Source organism: Elaeis guineensis, chromosome 1 (assembly GCF_000442705.2).
Source record: "Elaeis guineensis isolate ETL-2024a chromosome 1, EG11, whole genome shotgun sequence".
Taxonomy (NCBI): Eukaryota; Viridiplantae; Streptophyta; class Magnoliopsida; order Arecales; family Arecaceae; genus Elaeis; species Elaeis guineensis.
The window spans coordinates 172210680-172231073 of NC_025993.2; the positions used below are offsets into that span (position 1 = coordinate 172210680).

Sequence of the window (20394 nt, forward strand, 5' to 3'; positions counted from 1 at the left end):
ATCAACATCCGAGTTAATAAAAATAGACCATCGAGATAGAGGTAAATTAGACAGCTATGGGTCGTGATAAATATTGATAGAGGCACCCACTTCCAATCTCCAGATCAAATTATGCTACAGCTGAGCACCAATGGCATTAATTTTTGCCCAGATGGTTGAACATCGTTGAGGGCGATGGTAGCCAACTTAGGTACTATATAATTTATATTTAGAATAAACCAATTGGGCCCATGATGATGAGGGATGTAGAATGAGATTAATTGCTATTTTCGCCATTAAAGGTAGATGTCTGATTTGCAATGTCTGCAGAACAAGACCACCTCAGCTCTTAGATTTGCAAATTTTGGACCAGAAAATTAAATGAAGACCTCGACGTGAAGAAGGTTGTCCCTACAAAAAGGCATAAAACTCTTTTTCTACAGATTTAACGACTAAAGGAAGTACATCTATGGAAGATATAGCATAAAGTGGAATAAAAGATAAAATTGATCGTAGAAAAGGTTGCTCGTCCAGCAAGAAAAGGGCCTTCCACTTCGATCCCCAAATTTTATTTTTCCAACTTCTCAATGAGGTAATTAAAGTCAGATGTGGTTAAAGCCATACTTGATAATGGAATCCTAAATAGCTCCAAACCCCTCTATTGTTGGGCATGTGAAACAAATGTAAACTCTGTTCCTTTGTAGAGGGAGCAACAGTGGGGCTAAGTGATAAATATGACTTAGAGACATTGATGGCTTGCTTGGAAGCTGAACAGTAAGCATCAAGAATTGATATCAGAGTAATAGCATCTCAGATAGTAGCCCTAAAGACCAAATGATAATCATCAGCATGTAAAATATGAGAGATCACTGGATCCTGTGGTCTTGGCTTATATGCCTCGAGCAAGCCCATCTGAATCGCCCCTTGCAAATAGGTGGAAAGTAATTTGGAGCTAACTATGAATAAATAAGGTGATACAGGGCACCTTTGGCCTAAGCTGTTGATAGGATACAACAAATCCAATGGAGAGCCATTAAAGAGTACAACAAATTGAGGATGAGAAACACATGCATGGATCCGAGAAATAAACTTGTCGTCAAAATGAAAAGCAGTCAAATAACCCCATTGAACTTTGTCAGAAACTTTTTCTATATCTAACTTTATTAACATAAGACTTCAATTGGGGGAGGCTTTTTGAAGAGAATGAATAATTTTCTAAGCCGGCAAGGTGTTATCAATAATATTTCTATCTGAGACAAAGGCCGCCTGAGAAGAGGACATAAGAAGGGGCATGACCTTTGCCATTCATTTTGCAAGAATTTTGACAGCAATTTTGTAAATAGTGTTACAAAGACTTAAGGCGAAAATCCTGAGCATACGAAAGATTTAAAACTTTTGGAAGAAGAGCAATAAAGATCTATTTCCAAGAGGTCTGCATTGTAGAATTTTGAAAGAAAAATTGAGCCACAATAATAACATTTGATTTGATAAGATCCCAAAAATTTTGGAAGATGAAGGGTTGGAACCCATCAAGACCGGGAGCCTTATTACGGTGGAAAGAAAACAGAGCCTCCTCAATCTCTCTATGTGAGATTTCAAAATTAAAGCTTCATTGCTAGTTGTTGAGAGAGTGTTTGGCATCTGAGAGACAAGAACATCTTGAGGGTGTCAATCAAGTTCCCACCGAGATTTAAAATGGTGAACAAGAAGATCCCAGATGTCATCCTTAGTATCCATAACATTATCAGCTTCAGATTTTAAATGTGAAATTTGATTCTATCTGCACCTCAACAGGATGGACTGATGAAAGAAATATATCTTTGTATCACCTTTTAACCAAAGAGCTCTAAGCTTCTGCTTCCAAACCTTCCAATTGAGCCACAAGTTCTTGTAAGGAGAGAACGCCTGAATTTAAAAATCCCACAGTGCCAAAAAGATTTCTGATCTTCCTTTTATTCCAATGACCAACTTGACGTCTAACATTGTCTAATATTAATTAACAAGGATAGCTTGTCTGTGGGGGGGCCATTGAAGTTAGAAGACCAAGCTTTGAGAATGATATTTTTAATATCATAACACATTAGCCAAAACATCTCAAACCGAGAGGGATATGCATATTTTCTATATCATCTGATGGATGTTATATCATTTAAGGTTATTTTAATCATTTTATTTTTTTTAATATGGTATTTGGGTCCTATTTAGGGTTACCAGTCTAACTAACATTCTGTAATTTTTATTAAGTTATGAGTTAAAATATTGGATAAAAATAAATCTTAGAGGCATAAGCATAGATTTTTTTAATTATTGAGTGTAAGCATAATTTATCTTTAATTCTAGAAGATTTTATAATTTACTCTTTATTAAAAAACTCATATTATTCAAAATGACCGTACGTCGATGTAGGCACTTTTATGTTCACATTTTTTTCTCATGTGAATCACTTTTAGGGAGTGCACAAAAGATTTGGTATTTGTAGAGATGGCAATTTGATCCATCCCATCAGATAACCAAACCGATCTGGTCCGATTTTAATAAGCTAAGTTTTATCCATTCTAAAGTAAATGAAAAATTCTATCTTGATATATATATATATATATAACTCTTTATAAATCTCCTCTTTGAACTCAAAAAAATAATTTGTATGAACAAAAAAAATTATAGCTTTACCCAATCTGATCCGTTGAATTTGTCCCGCTCAATCTACCCATTTTATCATGCCTCAAGGCAAGTATGGGGAAAGAACAGATCTTAGATGTGTTAATCACTGTGTTGGCTGTCAATCAGACCTTGACATGGCCCAGCCCATGATGGGTTGCTTGTTGACTGGGCTGGGCCACCTTTCGCGTCACGTGAATATGACATACTTTGGTTCCAGCGAGCGCCAACAGAAATACCGCCAATGTTTCAAACCTTGCACCGCCTCCATCGCAGATCGCTTCCCTCTCTTTCTCGCCTATCCGACCCAAGCGTGTGCGGCCGAGTACGTTCTTTTCTTTCTATTCCTGTTCTAAAGTTTTTTCTATTAGGGTATGGTTTTCCGTCGGGGATCTCCTCTTTTACGGGTGGTGTGAGGTTTTTAATTGGTTTGGCTCTTCGAATTTTGTTGGGGTTAGGGTTCCTCCTCGTTTCTTTAGGTTTCCGAATTCCTCCTTTGAACGGGTTTGCCGGGACCCCTTTCTCTCTCTTTTCTTCCCTTCGATGCATTTACTTGGAATCTTTATCTGAGAAATTTCAGATCCTTTTATACATCCCATGGGCCGGAGAAACAAAGGCGGGGGAGCCGTTTCAGTGGCCAAATTATCAGATCTTTCTTTCTTAATCTTCCTCTCCTGGTAGTGGACTCGTTATATAATTTCATTGTTTTATGTACTTCTATTATTTTATTTTGTGCAAATACCGTCGGATATTATGAATTCTTGAATTGTTCTTCCCTGCTTTTTCGCGTGTGCAAACTGATGATCGGTATTTGGGGATCCAGTGAGATTGTTTCTCCACTAAGTACTGCTTTTTTTATGATTTCTCAATGAGTTTTATGCGAGGAGGACGAATTGGTGCTGACATTTTTGTTTTTCCCCTCTTCTTCACTTGACAGGTTTGGTGAGAAGGCTATGCCAATAAGGAATCCTGTTGTCGCTGCTGATTTTTCAAGCTTGACTGGGACTATGAATCTGTATGCATTACAATCTCAATTGCTCTTGGTTTTTTCTTTTATTTTCATGATGTCTTGTGTTATATCAATGTTCTGTTAGGGTCTAATAAACAACCAAAACGATTGTTCTGCTCACCTGGTTCAGTTCCGAGATGAAAGCCTCCAGAAGGGAACCTGGCCTTAACTGGCTTCTCACTACTCCAATCATTGTCCCTTTTCAGAACTTTTTGATACTCACTTATGGGCCCTTGTATTTACAAGGCTATTTCTTGCTTGTGTTGCACATAGTTTCCTGGTTTTCTTACTCTTTGTGTGTTATCGCAGTGCCATGATAAGCTAGCTCTCTTGGGATGAAAACATAGTTGATCACGTTTTGGAGATAAGAATATAAAAACACAAGTTTTCTTTTCTGTGTTTCATAGCTCTCCAGTCCATATTTCAGTTTGTTGAAACAGTAGATGCCGGTTCAGCTTCTGCACTCGGATTTGCAAGCTCTGCGGAGGAGCTTTCTTCTTCAGGTTGGCCGGAGTCGGCATCTGAATAGCTTGAAATGATTAATTGATTGATTGAGGCTTGAACATTGGCTTCATCTTGGCGGTATGTACAGGCATCACTGTTCCTGTCATTAGTTTTTTCCCTTCTGAAAGTATGAGAATTTTCATCTTTCCTGTTGTAATAATTTAACCAGGAAATGAGCCTCTGCAAAATGGACTTGTCACGATCGATATTCCTCATCTCATGCCAATTTTTGTAGAAGAACGTAGCTAAAAATATTACAAGGGCGCAAGTTGAAGCTATTCCAGTGATGAGAAATAGTCCCCAAAAGCTACTAAAACTCAGGTTGTTAGAGCTGACGGTACTTCCCTGGTTTAGACAAGAATTGTGATCCCCGAACCACTTCCTCTCAATCTCCATTATATCATCTCCCTCGGTTACATTTAGTATTCCCATCGAGATATCAGGGACTAGAGGGGAGCCTTTAGGAAAAGCCTGTGGAGGTTAGAGGATCAGAAGCGTTAGGAATACCAACTACTTAGGCAATAAAATGTTTGCTTCTGGGCAAAAGAATGGGAATCTCACGCTCATTACACTGGTAGAAAAATTTCAATTCCATGTTTAAACATTTCTGGGTTTGCAATATGCTTCCAAATACTAATTTCCTTAAATAAAGTGAAAACATATTTTCTCCTCATAAAGCATGCATTTTTCAGAGATATTGTGATTTCAGATTATGTTAAAAAGCTTCCTGTACTTATTCTTCTTCTTTCCCACCTTACCCCCCCTTTTTCTCTTTTTCTTTAAAAAAAAAGAAATTGCTGGATCTACCTCATGAGAACTGCATAGGTGCACCATAGAATTTTGCTTTGCAGAAATTCAGTATTCTTTGGATATACGATATTATAATGATGATTAAGATCAGGATAGTAAAACTCACAAATCCAAATCCTGCAGTCTTATAAATTGGTCCAACCATGGTGTAACCAGTGCAATGTTTTGCAAGAAATTGGGTGATATATGGGATTTCTTCGACTATGGCAGCAACGCCGCCATTCTTGCTTCCTTTCGAGAGGGCCTTGGCATATTCGTCAGGAGAGTCATAGGCCCTGATCTTTGATTTGTCAAATTTGATTTGCTTCAGTAGACCCTCTACAAAGGAACTCCCACTATATCCAACATAGTCTCCATTTTTAAGGAGCTCGTACACATCCGTTACAGTAGGTTGAAGCTGTTGGACCGTAAGCATGGATGCCAAGCTAGCAGTGTAACTTGATGTAAGCACAAGCACAACAAAAACCCATATAATTATGACGAGCCTCGACAAGTTGTTCTCCACCTTCTCTCCTGCACATTTAGAAATTGTGAACTTTCATGGAAATGATAGAATTTGTATAAACTTATAATTCATATTATCTGATCGTCTACCATAGCATGCTCTTAGTGTTTAGGTTATGAATAACAAGCTTGTAACATCCACAAAAGATTATGAATCACTCTCTAGCATCTTTTTCCCACTAAATGCACTGTGTTTTGTCAATTGATAAGTCTTAAAATAATCTCTTACAACTATTATTAAGTATTGTTTGGTTTTTCTTGAATGAAGTTTAGTTTCAAATTATGCTATTATGTATCTTGGTCCTTAGTTGTTTCATTGTTGCATTTCTTTAATAGTGGTGTTGGATTCAAACATGACAAACTACAAATGATATTTTAAAGATTGTAAAATGCGGAAAAAGTCACAAATAAGCATTAATATGATGATTTTGGAAGAATTAATATAACAACATAATAATCTAATGATATTCTTAGTTTACTAGGTTGAGTTTATTTTAACTAGTATTGCTTTTTTTTCTGAAGTGATCCTGATGATTTTTTTTTTTTTTCCAGTTAAGAAAGATAGTAGCTTATGGTGTAACCATCTGATAGATCAGGATTTGTAATGCCAGTACCTTTTAAAGTATGGTTTATATATATGTATGTATGTATATTGTTTCATTCTTGCTTTTTTTTTTTTCCTATTAATTGTAAAATCATAACTGTTTTCATGCAGAATAGGTATTAGTGGTGTTAAACATTAGCAGATACCTGTTTCAGGGTCAATTTGGTTGGTAGGAACTTGAGGTTTTGCACAGGTCGACTTCTTAGTTTGATACACATTATTCTCCTAAAGTTGATTATATATGTGCGCGCGCGCGCACATATATGTATATGTATCTGTATATATATGTATATGCATATGTAGACACACACACACACATATGTATATATTTATATACAAGCTGGCACATTATATCAAGAAATAAAAGCGTCATTGGGAAAGTTTTGGCTTGAAGATTTAGTACTTAACTGTGGGCAAAGACAAGTGTGGAAAAGGAGAAGTAGAAAATGGTTCCAATCTGATGGGAAAGAGGACCCCTGAACTCCATGTTGATCCTATGCTCTATCACCCAAACGACAAAGCCTGTATAGATGAAGAAGGCGAAACTCCCCAGCCACAGGTCCATGGTCAATGGCTTCAAGAAAGTCCATGCACTGGTGTGTGTGTTTTCTTTGACTGGAACGATCATTGACACCCCTGATTCAGTGTATGGCAAAGTGAAATCGACATATAACGATCTGTTGAATCTGATCGTTACATCTCCTACCACGGCATCATATTTCTGTTACCTCAAATTAGTTAGTAATCTAATTAACAGAACCAAATCTTTGGTTAAGAGGAAAGAATGTTCAGAGTTGAACTTTGCAAACCATGCTGCTAGAACTATTGAAATTATAGAAACAGAAGAATGACATGCCATGCTGTGTCAAGTCTTACATGACCAAATATCCAAGGAAGCAGTTGTTTAATCACAAATGAGAATTTATGGACTATAAGAAACAAATATTCTAAACAAAATAGTGTATTGACTGTCATTTATAAATCTGATGGAAATAGTTTTGAGGATTCTTGGAGCGTTGTAATACATGTTCTGTGGGTAATCAGTTCTATCTGTGTGCTTGTTAGTCATCTTTTACTTGGTTAAGAAACTAAAATGGCAAGTTTTTGATCAACTCAAAAGTTTTAGTTACCTGAAGATGGACCTGGTAGACAAGATCATTGTAGGACCCTGTACTTCTTCCTTTTGAATTCTCAAATGGAATATACTCATGAGGAATTGCATAAGGCAGCTTCTGTATTGCAGCTTCAAAGACATCAATGCAGTACCCACTTACAGTCGTTATATTCGTGGTGGGATCCCTTTCCACCTTCACAAATTCACTAATTCCATCCCTTACGGGAACACCAATCCTTAGTTTCCTCCCACTCACCGGCATTTCCCAGCCCTTTGGTATTGCAGTCGATTCCCCCGGCCAGATCACATGATACAAATCGGTCATTAAGGTGGAGTACGCTTTAGTGCTATTCCGAGTCAGCTGTTTGGAGAATCCATATCGTGGCGTCCAAAACCCAACCCCTCTCCCTCCTCTTCCAATCACATTGATTATTTGGAATGCGGAGGGCTGAAACTGCCCATCTACGAGATGGAAATCGCCGCTGATACCTGTGAATCTGCTCTCTAGAATCGCTTTCAGAAGTTTCGGACCATCCATGGAAATCCCCACTGTGTCCAATTCTGTCAAGTCGGTAGCAGCTCGTGGCTTCTCAAAGGCAGCATTTGCCACGCCGACCTTCTCTGCAGCCATGGCCACCGCCCAAACTGTATCGTAAGCCCACAGTCCAAAGATGCTCGGCTCGGTTAGCTGATCACTGGGGTTGTCTTTCTGGAATCTTCTCTTCCATCTGATGGTGAAATCATGGAGCTCCCTCGACTTGGGCACGTATGACTTCACGCCCAGGACACCGTGCATTGAATCGATGGTGGAAGGGGCGAGGGAATCCACGACATTTGCTAGCCCATCGGTCATGATCCACACGTACCCTTCGCTCATCATTCCTGCCGCCTTGGCCTTCGGAAAGAGGCGAGACCCCATCGGGGCTGCCATGTGCACGAGGAATACCCTGGTTTGCATGGTCTTTATTCTGTAGAGCTCTTCCATGATCCGGTCATTTGTAGCTGAAATGGGGATCGCACTACGGTAGGGGATACTGGTGTCCGTTTCTTGGAGGGCATCGATGAGGTATGGTATGATGCCCCTGCCGTAGTCCGTGTCCTCGTAGATTGGTACCACCTCCCTCCATCCATAGGCTTTGATAATGGAGGAGATACTTTTTACCTGAGCGGAGTCGTTCAGTGTTGTTCGTACAAAGTATGGTGTGCTAGAGAGAGAGGGGCTTGTTGCGGAGAAGGAGATAATGGGGACCTGGCTTTTGTTGGCGAGTTCAGAGATGAAAGCGGCCTGTGAGGATTTTTGGGGGCCTATGACGGCTTGCGCCTCTCTGTTTTCCAGCAGGTACAGAGCTGGTAGATGCAGAGAATGGTAGGTTTTAGTTGAAACAAAGAAATTGTGGCTTGAAGTTGTATGATATCTGAGTTACAGTTGCTGATCAAAGCATTATTCCTCTTAATCTCGAGCAAATTTTTAAGGACCTCTTTTTTTCCTGAAATGTTTCCATAACTCTATTTTTTGATTGGAAAATGCTCCTCATGGAAGAGAGGGAGAGAAATCAATATGAAGATTTTTATTCCATTTCCAATTTTTGATTAACTGCTGGGCTACATATGTTGATTCCTTTCCCAATGCAATGATTGAATTGAGGAGGGAATTCGAATTCTAGCTGAAGTTGGAGTTGTCAGCAAAAGATTTGTTCACGTAAAGAATGCAAAAGTTCATGACCATGTTTCACGTACTAAATTAAAAGGGAGCTTCCTCTAATAGAATCCCACTTTCAGACTTGCACATTGAAAAATAAAGCTCTGACAACATTCTATAAATATTTAGCTTTGATAAGATTCAGGTAGAAATCTTTGTATTTGTTTGGATTTGGAGACGGATGTGGATATATGCTTACAATTTTATGGAGGAGAGAAAATTCTTTTATATGCCTTAATACGAGGGTTCGAATCTAAGACCTCTTAGTCACCGAAGGGGTTGAATGTGACAGGAAAAATAATGAAATATGCATGAGGATATTAAGTGGGACCTGGAGGGTATCTCTATGCTGACAAGTTACCTAAAGTGGGCTTTACATGTTGTGTTGTGCCAGAGGTATCAACAAAACAACAGAAGAAAATAGGGTATAATGCCCCTGCAGATATTTCAACACCCATTATACTCTCAGAATTGGTGAGAACACATGCATGAGAATGGAAATATTGTGCTGTTGTCTCATTGTTAAAACAGGACTTAGAAGTGCTCTTCTTAATTCAGGATTGCTCCATGTCACTTCACTTCATCAGAGTATCTTTCTATCAAGTTCTTTTGAGAAACATGGTGGGAATGCCGCCATCCTGGTTCAAACCCGGTACCTTTCCCTGGGGCCACACACTATATATGGGGAGGGTTGCCAACCTTTGGAACTAACCTTGTTGGCCTTCAAACAAGTTCTTTGCTCTCTAACCAAGAGTCAGAATTAGAAGAACGTATTATGGTGGTTTTCTAGTGTGTGCTGACTTCTCTTGCACTTTTGGATCTATCACAAATTTCCACAACATCAGTCCATATTTATTCTCTTGTCTTGTTAAACTGAAGAGGAAGGAATTTATCCGTCTACATTCAGTTTATTGTCCTATTTCTTGCTAGACTGACATACAATATGGACAGGAAGGAGGGGCAGGGGGGCTGAAATAATCTTTCTTTTCCTATATATTATCGTTTGCTTTTTTCTGTTGTTGAAATGAATGCAGAAAGCAGCAGACTATTAATGATGTGTTTAGTAACATCTAGTAATTACCTGATGATGCAGCTTGCAAGACGTTGTTGTTGGAATCCAAGACGTGGTGAACCAGTCTTGTTGTGTAGTCACTGTGGGTGGCGTAGAAGTCATCGATTGCCATGGAAATGCTGGTCTGGCCAATCTTTCCAACCAGTGTGCCCAAGTCGAGGATCACTCCTACATGGAACACAGTTGTTGTGTTCCTGCTGACATTTTGTCCTGCTGCTAGGAAAAAGAAAAAGTTAAGGAAGAGAATGAGTTGAGTTGGTTTCTCCATCTTGAGTTGTGTACTGCCTTGGCCAAGGTACCAACGGTCTCTTATAGATGGTGTGAGTTTCCTCTTGGGTGCCTCAGTTTGACAAAGTCAGATCATGGGATTTTTGAACCATGGGGAGCTTTGTGCAACTGTTTGTTTTGAACTTTTTAGTCTAGATAGCCTCCCCCAGGTGATACAACTAATTGTTATGAATAGGATGGATGCTCCTGCATTCTATTCAACATCTTGACTTCACATAGGATTATATTAGTAATTAGAAAACATTGACTTGGTTGGAGTGGAAAATAAGAATCGTGGTTGTTGGTGTTCTCTAAAGATTATTTTGACATCACAGATAGAGACTCGCTCCAAAGGCTGGGCGTTAGCTGGCTCAAATAAAACATTCTTTGCGTTTACACTATTGACACCTCGTTTTCAGCCAACGTAACATAAGATGTTCCTAAATAATGCATTGATTGTCTAAGGTCATTGCTAGGAAGGTACATGGAGAAATCTTATCAGCAAGATACGAGGTTGAAGAGGTACTTTGAACCAGTTGGAAGTCATGGAAGATTGTCTCGAGTCATTAACCTGCAACTTCTTTGTTGTGCGCACGTGTCAAGCAGGTCGTCGGAGACCGCACGCTCCGCCCCACGAAGTATTGCCCGCTTTGGCTGGATCCGGACCGGGAGCGTGCCCAGTGGTCCCCACCGGGGGTTGTCCCGCCCGGCGTCACGCAGACGGCCTCACGGTTTTGTCCTTGGCCCTATGGGCAAAAGGCGCCTCGTGAGGGAAGGTGTGCTCGTATCCCTCTTAAGCACATGCACACACCAGAGTTGCCCGATGTGAGACTATTAAGGGAGGTCCCCCCACAGCCTGCCCACAACAGATGCCCCCCACTCTGGAGGGTGCAGGTGTTGAGCGACAGGGGGCGGGTGCCCCCTACCTGGCGCGCCACTGTTGTGCGCACGTGTCAAGCAGGTCGTCGGAGACCGCACGCTCCGCCCCACGAAGTATTGCCCGCTTTGGCTGGGTCCGGACCGGGAGCGTGCCCAGTGGTCCCCACCGGGGGTTGTCCCGCCCGGCGTCACGCAGACGGCCTCACGGTTTTGTCCTTGGCCCTATGGGCAAAAGGCGCCTCGTGAGGGAAGGTGTGCTCGTATCCCTCTTAAGCACATGCACACACCAGAGTTGCCCGATGTGGGACTATTAAGGGAGGTCCCCCCACAGCCTGCCCACAACAGATGCCCCCCACTCTGGAGGGTGCAGGTGTTGAGCGACAGGGGGCGGGTGCCCCCTACCTGGCGCGCCACTGTTGTGCGCACGTGTCAAGCAGGTCGTCGGAGACCGCACGCTCCGCCCCACGAAGTATTGCCCGCTTTGGCTGGGTCCGGACCGGGAGCGTGCCCGTGGTCCCCACCGGGGGTTGTCCCGCCCGGCATCACGCAGACGGCCTCACGGTTTTGTCCTTGGCCCTATGGGCAAAAGGCGCCTCGTGAGGGAAGGTGTGCTCGTATCCCTCTTAAGCACATGCACACACCAGAGTTGCCCGATGTGGGACTATTAAGGGAGGTCCCCCCACAGCCTGCCCACAACATTCTTATAAGTCTCTCTCTCTCTCTCTCTCTCTCTCTCTCTCATCTTATGAATTAAAAATTAGGAAATATTCCATGAAAGACCTGGAAGGAAAGTCATCATATATCTTATTTGAGCTAAATAATATTTAGAAAATCGGCATATCATATTCCATGAGAACTCCAGAACTGTTCTTACTTTTTAGCTTATGCTGCCCAACATGTCAAAGTAGGTTTTTCTGTTATTTTTGGATTTACTTGCTGCGCGAGGGGTGCTTGAACTCAACGGTCATCATGACACCCTAAAAATCCAAGAAGTTGGTCCATGATATAACACAGGATGAACCATATGCATATGTTGTTTTCATGCGATTCTGAGCTTCCTTAGGGCTGGCTATCTCCGGTACTCACAATGATCAAGAAGACATGACAGCTGATTAGCATTTTATGTGTCCAATCATCACAAAATTAATGTTCTATTTGAGACATAAATTTACATCTTGGGTGGTTTGAATTCTTGTTGATTTGCTACTGTTTATTAGCATTTTGTGTCTACTTATCACAAAATACATGTTCTATGAATGAAGCGCATGTGCAAGAGATTGTTTATTTTTTTTACGTGCTTAATGATCACAAAATTCATGTTCTACATTTTTTTTTTTTTTTGGGCTGTAAAATTCGTGTTCTACATGAATCTACAAATCCTTAGATGGTTTGAAGTATCGCTAATTTGTGGGGAGTTGTAGACAGCCTAGGGAGCACCCATGGCACGTAGGTGCAAATTCCTTTTATATCCACATTCTTCTCACGATGAGCAGTCAACTTATGTGTTGATTTGATTGAAAAGGAGGAAGCAAATTTTTTTCATTGGTTTAATTTAAATTTTTTAAAAAAATTTTTTAAAAAAAAAGGCAAAAAAAAGATCTAGATTTTTTTTTTTATTAATAAACAACAAATTGAGTTACATAATCTCTATTTATAATAATAATATTCATCTTTATATAATCCAGTTTGTATTTCTCTTCTCGTTAAAAGATGATACAATTTTTCTAAAATAGATAAATTAATATAAAATTATTATTTAAAAAGTTAAAATATCTTATAGAAGATATATCTTTGACTGTACATCGATTTTCCCTATAGCCACTTTGTTTAACTCTTTTTAAGTTGAAAGATATGCTCGATAAATTTTTTTTTCGAATTTTTTTTTTTTTTATTTTGATTCGTCCATTTAAGAACTTAAATGACGAAATTTCTCTTTGATTGCCCAATGTGCTGTATCATAGGCCTTGAAAAATTATCTACTTTCAAAAATACAATCAATTGGGCAATATATAGTCAACCTATGATTTGACTTTTTGATATTGCAAAAAGCTATTAGCTCCTAAATTAGGTCTAGCCGTTTCTATAACGGCCACAGTTGTCCGTCTAGTGATTCTTCTAAACTATACACATATGATGGCTATGGAATTATCGATTTGATCAGTTGGCATCATGTTGCTGATCAATCATGCCTCACAATGAGCAACGCGTATATCTATGCTGCTCATTGTACAACTATGTTGCTCATCTTGCATATGATGAGACTGCATGGTTGATATTGGATTCGATGAGAAGGATCGAAGGTTGTAATTGATTGGGGGCCACGCAGCACCCGAACAACATTCTACATGGGGCCCACTCTAATGTGCCTCTTAATGAAGCAGCATCATTGGCGCAAGTCTGAATGACTTTCTTGAGTGTTTTTTCCAAGTTACCTTGTTTGCAAAACGCTCGTACCATCCTCACACGGTGGTCACAGTGGAAGCGAAATAATATGTCACTCCTCCACCACCAGGGAAAGTATGCATTTTCTTGCTTGTCAGCTCACTGCCCTAAAGACGGCTGGGATACTTCAATAAAAGAGGCTCCATTCTTTACGTCCACTCATCTATCTGGGTCTGGGCTGCATTATTTTCTTCATTTTTTTAAATTAAGAATTAAGATTTGAATCTCCTACAAGCTTTTAGAAATGACGTGCCAATCAATTGGACTACTAGTTGCTTGTTGGCGTCAATTTAGACCATTGACTTGATATAGAACAGAAAATGTTGTTTTGCCATCTGTTTCCAGTCAGCATTGATTCATGGGATCCGTTTTGAATGAGTGACCCAAACAAGTGATTTTTTTTTTTTAACTTGGGAAAAGAATGTGAGGTATTTTCTTTCCGATTTTGGCGCTCGAGCTTGACTTGTAAGAGAGAATAAAAAATGAACGTAATAATGAACCTTTCTTCTTTTTTTTGTTCTTTTAAAAAAGACAATTTTCCATCAAATATTCTTCAAAAGACATAAAGCCTTCCTTCCACAAGCAAGCTAGGGTAATCCATCGCAATTGTTTGTTTTGACTCTTCTGGTTGCATTCACACAAGCACCGTTTCTTAAAAAAAAGAAAGATGGGAGGAAACATATATATTGAAGTATATGCAAATGGTTGGGACTGTCCGGGTCAGCCTGGCGTGCCCATGTGCGGGAGCGCTCCAAAGGCCAGCGGCCAGCCCGGCATGGGACTACGAGGTCCAAACAAGAGAGATTCTGCTGTATTTCCTGATTAACTTCTATCATTCTCCGCTTTCTTTCAACATTGCCGGCAAGGTGATCGCTGGCCATAGTTTCATTCTCCGCTTTCTTTCAACATTGCCAGCAAGGTGATCGCTGGCCATAGTTTCTGAGTGCGGATGCTATGCAGGAGAATTGCATTATGTCAATAGGCTTCGAAGCAGAATATTTTTTTTTTGTTCCACAACGCCCAAGCTAGAACTGTTATCCGTAGGTCTCAAGAAATTGACTTATCTAGCGCCAGTTGAGTTAGCTCATTGATTTAAATACAAGAAGAAAGGATCTGAAAGACACTGTTCTAATATAAATTTTTGACCCTAGAATCCGCATCACCAAAAATTCTGTCCCAAGATAGGATCAGGATATTCTCTTTTAGAACCTGATCGTAGAGAGGGTTAATAGTAATTCTTTAATACTCAACAAGCGAATCTGATAAGAAGAATGGTGAAAACTTTTCATTAGAGAAGAAAGAGTTTGCTAGTGAGAGGGCTCTCGGAGAAAGAACGAAAGAGATATTGTTGATTTAAGATCTCCCAATGATCTGAACTCATGGTATTTTATAGACTGTGAGAAAAAGTCAATAAACAATAATTCGACTGATTGATCATGAAGAGAAGCAACCACTCAAAAAGGAATACGTCTGCCTAGGAAAAGGGCCTCTTGACCTTTTGACCTCGAAAGGAAATGATCATTTAAAATACCATAAAAGTAAAAATAAAAAGATAAAATAAAATGTAGCATCATCTCGTATACGTCACACAGCGTTGCATTTGTATGTGCGAGCCGAACCAAGCTGGTGCGCATGTGAAACATAAAATCTACCTCATCGTAAAACCCCCAGGCAAAGATGGCAAAAAAAAAAAAAAAAAAGATTTATAGGTATCAAAAAACTAATTGTTCCTTTCTAATATGCGACTAAATATTTTATAGAAATTTTAAAAAATTTTGAGTTTTTTCTCAAAAAATACTAACAAGAATTGATACAATGCAATCGCAAACTCCCTCGTAAATATGGTTTGGTAGATGGTTTCGCGGTTGTATCCATATTCCTTTGATTGTGCACGGTTGATAACCAATGTGAAGCTTTTGGCTAAGTCTTCACTATTTTGCGCAGGAGAATTTGCATGTGAGAAGGAGGTGCTCTGCGGTCTCTTCATACGGTGAAGTGGGCCCTTCATCCTGGCCATCGGAAGCGGGGGTATACTTTGATAGCGCCTGGATCTGAGACATCTATCTCTGCTCAATTCAAGTTTGAGAAAAGAAAAGATGGATTATTTTAGAAGCTACTTGAAAATAAAGTGGGAGCAGTCCATTTTGTCAGGGAACTTAACAGTATAAATCACCTTCAAGGAGGAAAATGACATCCTAGTTTTGGTGATTGCATGATCGGGCGCTTCTCCTAATTTTCCGCGATGTTTCTCACTATTCCTTGGGCAGGTATATTGGCTATCAAACAGACTAACAGACCCTTAAACTTAGGTAGCTCTTTTTGAGTATGTTTATCATTTAATATACTAGTCCGACACCCGTGCAATGTACGGAAATTTGAATAAAAAACTTATAAATGATAACAAAAAAATAATATTTTTATTAAATTACATAAAATAAAGATGAAATGCAGTTAAAGATGAAAAAATTAATAACAAATAATAAAATTAAACTCATATAAGAAAAAAATAAAGAAAAAATAAAGGATAAAAAAAAAAGATTCATATGAAAATACCAATATGTTTCTATGTTTCGAAAAGTATTTCTTATTATTTTAAGTCTCCAATAGCAAAGCAAATAGATATTTTTAGATTCAGTATCTATCGTTTAATTCTCAATGAGCAATTAAGCAAAAAGGAAGATCCAATGAGGAAACAAAACAGTGTTTATGTTAGATAGTTATTGTAAAGTAAAAATTTGGAAGTGAGAACTTTAAATTGAAATGCATAATTCATTCTTCCCTTTTGATGAAATTTAAAGTGTTAACTATTGTAAAGCAAAAATTGGAAGTGAGAATTTTAAATTGGAATGCATAATTCATTCTTCCCTTTTGATGGAAACTAAAATGTAAAACACTAATACGAATGATATCATAATTTCATAAAATTAATATCTATAACTCAGAATTTCAAATTAACATATCCAAATATCCTATCAATTTTAAATACAAGCAAAAGAAGACAGTTTCCTTCAACAGAAAATATCATCATTTTATATTTCTCAAAAAAAAAAATAAAGATATTTTAATAACAAAATCCTTCATATTGCACCTCAATCCTTTTCTTACTTAATGAACTTTTTCTATTTGATGTAATTAGAAGATAATTCAGTAATTAAATCTTCATTAAATACTTCATCACTGTGCCTCATGATAGGAGTAAGTTCCTTAAGAGGGATCACGCGACTCTTATTTTCATCCTGTTCTAAAAAACAAGTCTGAAATAATTTTAAAATTTTACATACTAATTAATCATCTCATTGTATACAGAAAAGATCTCAAACATAATAACAATAAATCAATTCCATTTCTAATTCAATAAAACAAGCATTATCAAACTTATCAAAACTATTTTCATTTTTGAAACCATCATTAAAACTCTAAGACTGTTTTATTCAACGTAATCCTATTGCACCAAATAAAATAAATGAATATAGAAATCAATAATAATATGATGATTAAATAGATAAGCATGCAGAAATTATGAATATATAAGAAGGGAAAAGCAATATTGTACCAAAGAAGAATAAGAAGCAGCACTAAAGGACTTAATAAATTCTTCATCTAAACAGACCTTCATAACAAAATATGCATTGAACTCTCCAGTTAAGCTTTCTTGCTTAATTTGAATTTTGAACAGATATTATTTTTTAATTAAAATAAAATTTTCATTAGGACAAACACTAACATCTTTCCCATTCTGCCAAATATAATTTTCTAATAGTCCTAATTGAATGCAATGAATTATAAAATAGTTAATATTTTTTTTAAAATATCAGAATTGAAAGCTGTCAATTACAAACTAGTTAGTAAAATATGACTGAAGTATTTTAATTTATCCTGATTTATTTCTCAGACAATTCATATGCAGAGATTTCTACTAAGCAATGAAAGATCCAACAAATACACTGTAAAAGAGTAAATAATTAAGCAATCATATGAAAGAAGCAATTATAGACCATTGTAAAAACAAAGCCCCAAAAATTATAATATGTAAATATAAAATCTATTACAGATGCGAACCTTATAAGACAAATCTTTTTAGTTTATATTTTGAAAAACTTCTTTAAAGACAATATTTCTTGTAGATTCAACATTAACGTCTTCATCTTCGGTAACTAAAATTTTTAATCCTCTTCTGCTCCTCACCCTTGATATTACAACATAAAGTTGCTCATGACTGAAAACTAATTTTGAAAGATACAAACCAATATGGGAAACAGTCCACCCTTGGCTTTTGTTTATAGTCATTGCAAAGCATACAACCAACGGATATTATATTCGTTGAAGTTTAAAAGGCAATCTAGAATCAAAAGGAATCAAATTTATTCGAGGTATGAATACCTTTTCACCCATATTGCTCTCTAAAATTAATTACTTTTCTTCAATCACATATTTTTTTAATTGTGTAATCACCAATCTAGTTTCATTGCACAATTCTTTCTATTGATTAATATTCCTAAGTAACATAATAGGAACTCTTCTTTTCAGCATCAATTTGTGTTTAGGAATACCTGAACACCTAATACTATTCAAATATTCAGGTGTATGCACATCTTCATTTTCTTCATTTATATCTAATTTGAAAATAAAATTTGAGCTTAAATATATCTTCCCCTCAATAAAATTTGAGCTTAAATCTGTTCTACTACTTCAAGAGTAGGAGCAAGAATAGCTTTCTCTTGAAAGAATTTTGGATCAGTCATATTCTCTAATAAAGAAGGATACGCGTTGTTGACTATATCAACAAGTAGATTTTTAAAATTTTTTATTAAAATATCATCAAGAATGGCAATAATAACCTCATCGTCATTTGGCTCTCCTTTTTTTTCATCTCCTATTTTCAATATCCACTTTGGAAAATCCTGAATTCTAGCCAAATCAGAAGTTGAAGATCTACTTGCAAGTCTCATGTTTTTTGTCAATTTGAGGATCTAACAATAATTCTACAAATAAGAAGAATTAATAGCTGAATTTACAATATCTTGCCTGCTCTCTTTTGGAATTATAAGAAAAATTTATCTAAAATCACCACCGACTACAACAACTTTTCCACTAAAAGGTTCTTGCAAACTGTTTGGATTGGAGAACCTCAAAATATCTGTTAAAGATCTATCCAAAGTTCAAAATAATATTTATGCACCATAGGTGCTTCATCCTAAATAAACAAAGTGGTAATAGTTAAAAGTTTAACAATAGGACTATCTTTCTTGATGTTGCAAGTGGAGTCTTCATTAATCATCAAGGGTATTCCAAATCTTGAATGTACAATTCTACCATTTGGAAGAAGCAAAGATGCTATTCCATTAGAAGCTATAGTTAGAACAATCTCTCCTTTTAACCATAAAGCAGTTGCTAAAGTTCGATAAATGAAGATTTTTTCGGTTCCTCCATAACCATAATGAAGAAAATACTACTTTTATTGCTTGACACAGCATTCATGATTTTTTCATATACTGACTTCTGTTTATCAGTTAGATTAAAGAAAAGATTGTTATGCTCTTCTGTCAGTTTGGATCTATCATAACAAAGAATGATAGAAATGCATCCGATCGAATAGAAAAGATAAGAGAAAGAAAGAGAATAGGGGTGCTAACCCAGACAATATTACTAATAGTTCATTAAAACACTGATTTAATAATACTAAAATCTTAATAGTTACATACCAATTCATCCAAAAGCATCATTTCAAGTCTGCATTCTTTCTTTTTTGGATTGAAATGGAATGAAACCTCCCACAATCTTATTATTCTAATCTTAATCTTATGTGGTTAGAAATATCTTTGATATGATGAATTCTTCGGGCCATCATTGAAACTATAATTTTACTAAGGGATTACTGACATTTGTGTGATTCACTAACAGATATAAAGAATGGAGAGGCAACATTCTCGAGTATTGGTTCATTTTAAGGGTTAGGTATTTCAAAGATCAGATTTATGGTTTCAAAGAATAATTTCAAATCTCAAAAAATTGACTATGAAGCATGCATACAACACAAATAATAAAAGAATATCATATGTGCGAAACATTTCTTATCTACAACAATCAAAAGCCTTGCTTGCTTTTTCAGAAAAAAAGAAGAATAATACATTTGTTGGAATGCATACAACACTTCCATAATAACCTAATCAACTTGAAATTTAATCCAATCATCCAGATGCAAGAATATGTGTAAAGAGGGAAAAGCAAAATGTATCATCATTTCATAAGGTTTTATGCATATCTGGCAAACATAATCTAATCATGGCTTATCAGGCTTTTTCTGATTATCTATTAATATGCTGATATGAGCTTAAACTTATTAAATATAGTCTAGAAGGTCATTCCATTTAAACCCATCTTAACTTTGCACGGAAAAATAATTACAACAATGGATCATAAGGGATGATTAGAATCTATAAATCACCTCCGATTGGATATGAAATTATAGATTCTGGATCGGAATAGAAAATCTAATTTGAGAAGTGGTGACCTTACCAATCAGATTTAGAGTTTAAAGAATGAAAAGATGGTCAAATTGAGGCTACGATCGAATTTGTGATGCTGATTGAGATCAGAGACGACGATCGGATCTTGGAAGAAAAGAAAAACTACTTTCGACGATACTTCTCGAAGCCACTAGATGAGGTCTGACACTCTAAATGATGGAATTGTTATATATATACTGCCTCAAGAAGACTAATATATCTTACCCGTCAAGTTTCATAAAAAATAATTACAGCATAAAGTCTAAGAAAAAAAAACACATCTGGATGATAAAGTCTTTCAAAACACCATATGCATAAATTTATGTATACCTACATACTCATCAATT

General features: G+C 37.2%; 1 protein-coding gene across 1 annotated transcript; it reads right to left on the bottom strand.

Annotated features, from left to right (window-relative positions):
• Positions 1–4069: 4069 nt before the first annotated feature.
• On the bottom strand, positions 4070–10221 carry LOC105039730 (glutamate receptor 2.8-like). Its single transcript, XM_029262125.1, has 5 exons — positions 9963–10221; positions 7199–8529; positions 6477–6789; positions 5067–5473; positions 4070–4621 (listed from the first exon to the last, which is right to left on the bottom strand). Exons 1-5 carry the CDS (start codon positions 10219–10221, stop codon positions 4070–4072), a joined length of 2862 nt encoding a protein of 953 aa, XP_029117958.1.
• Positions 10222–20394: the final 10173 nt, after the last annotated feature.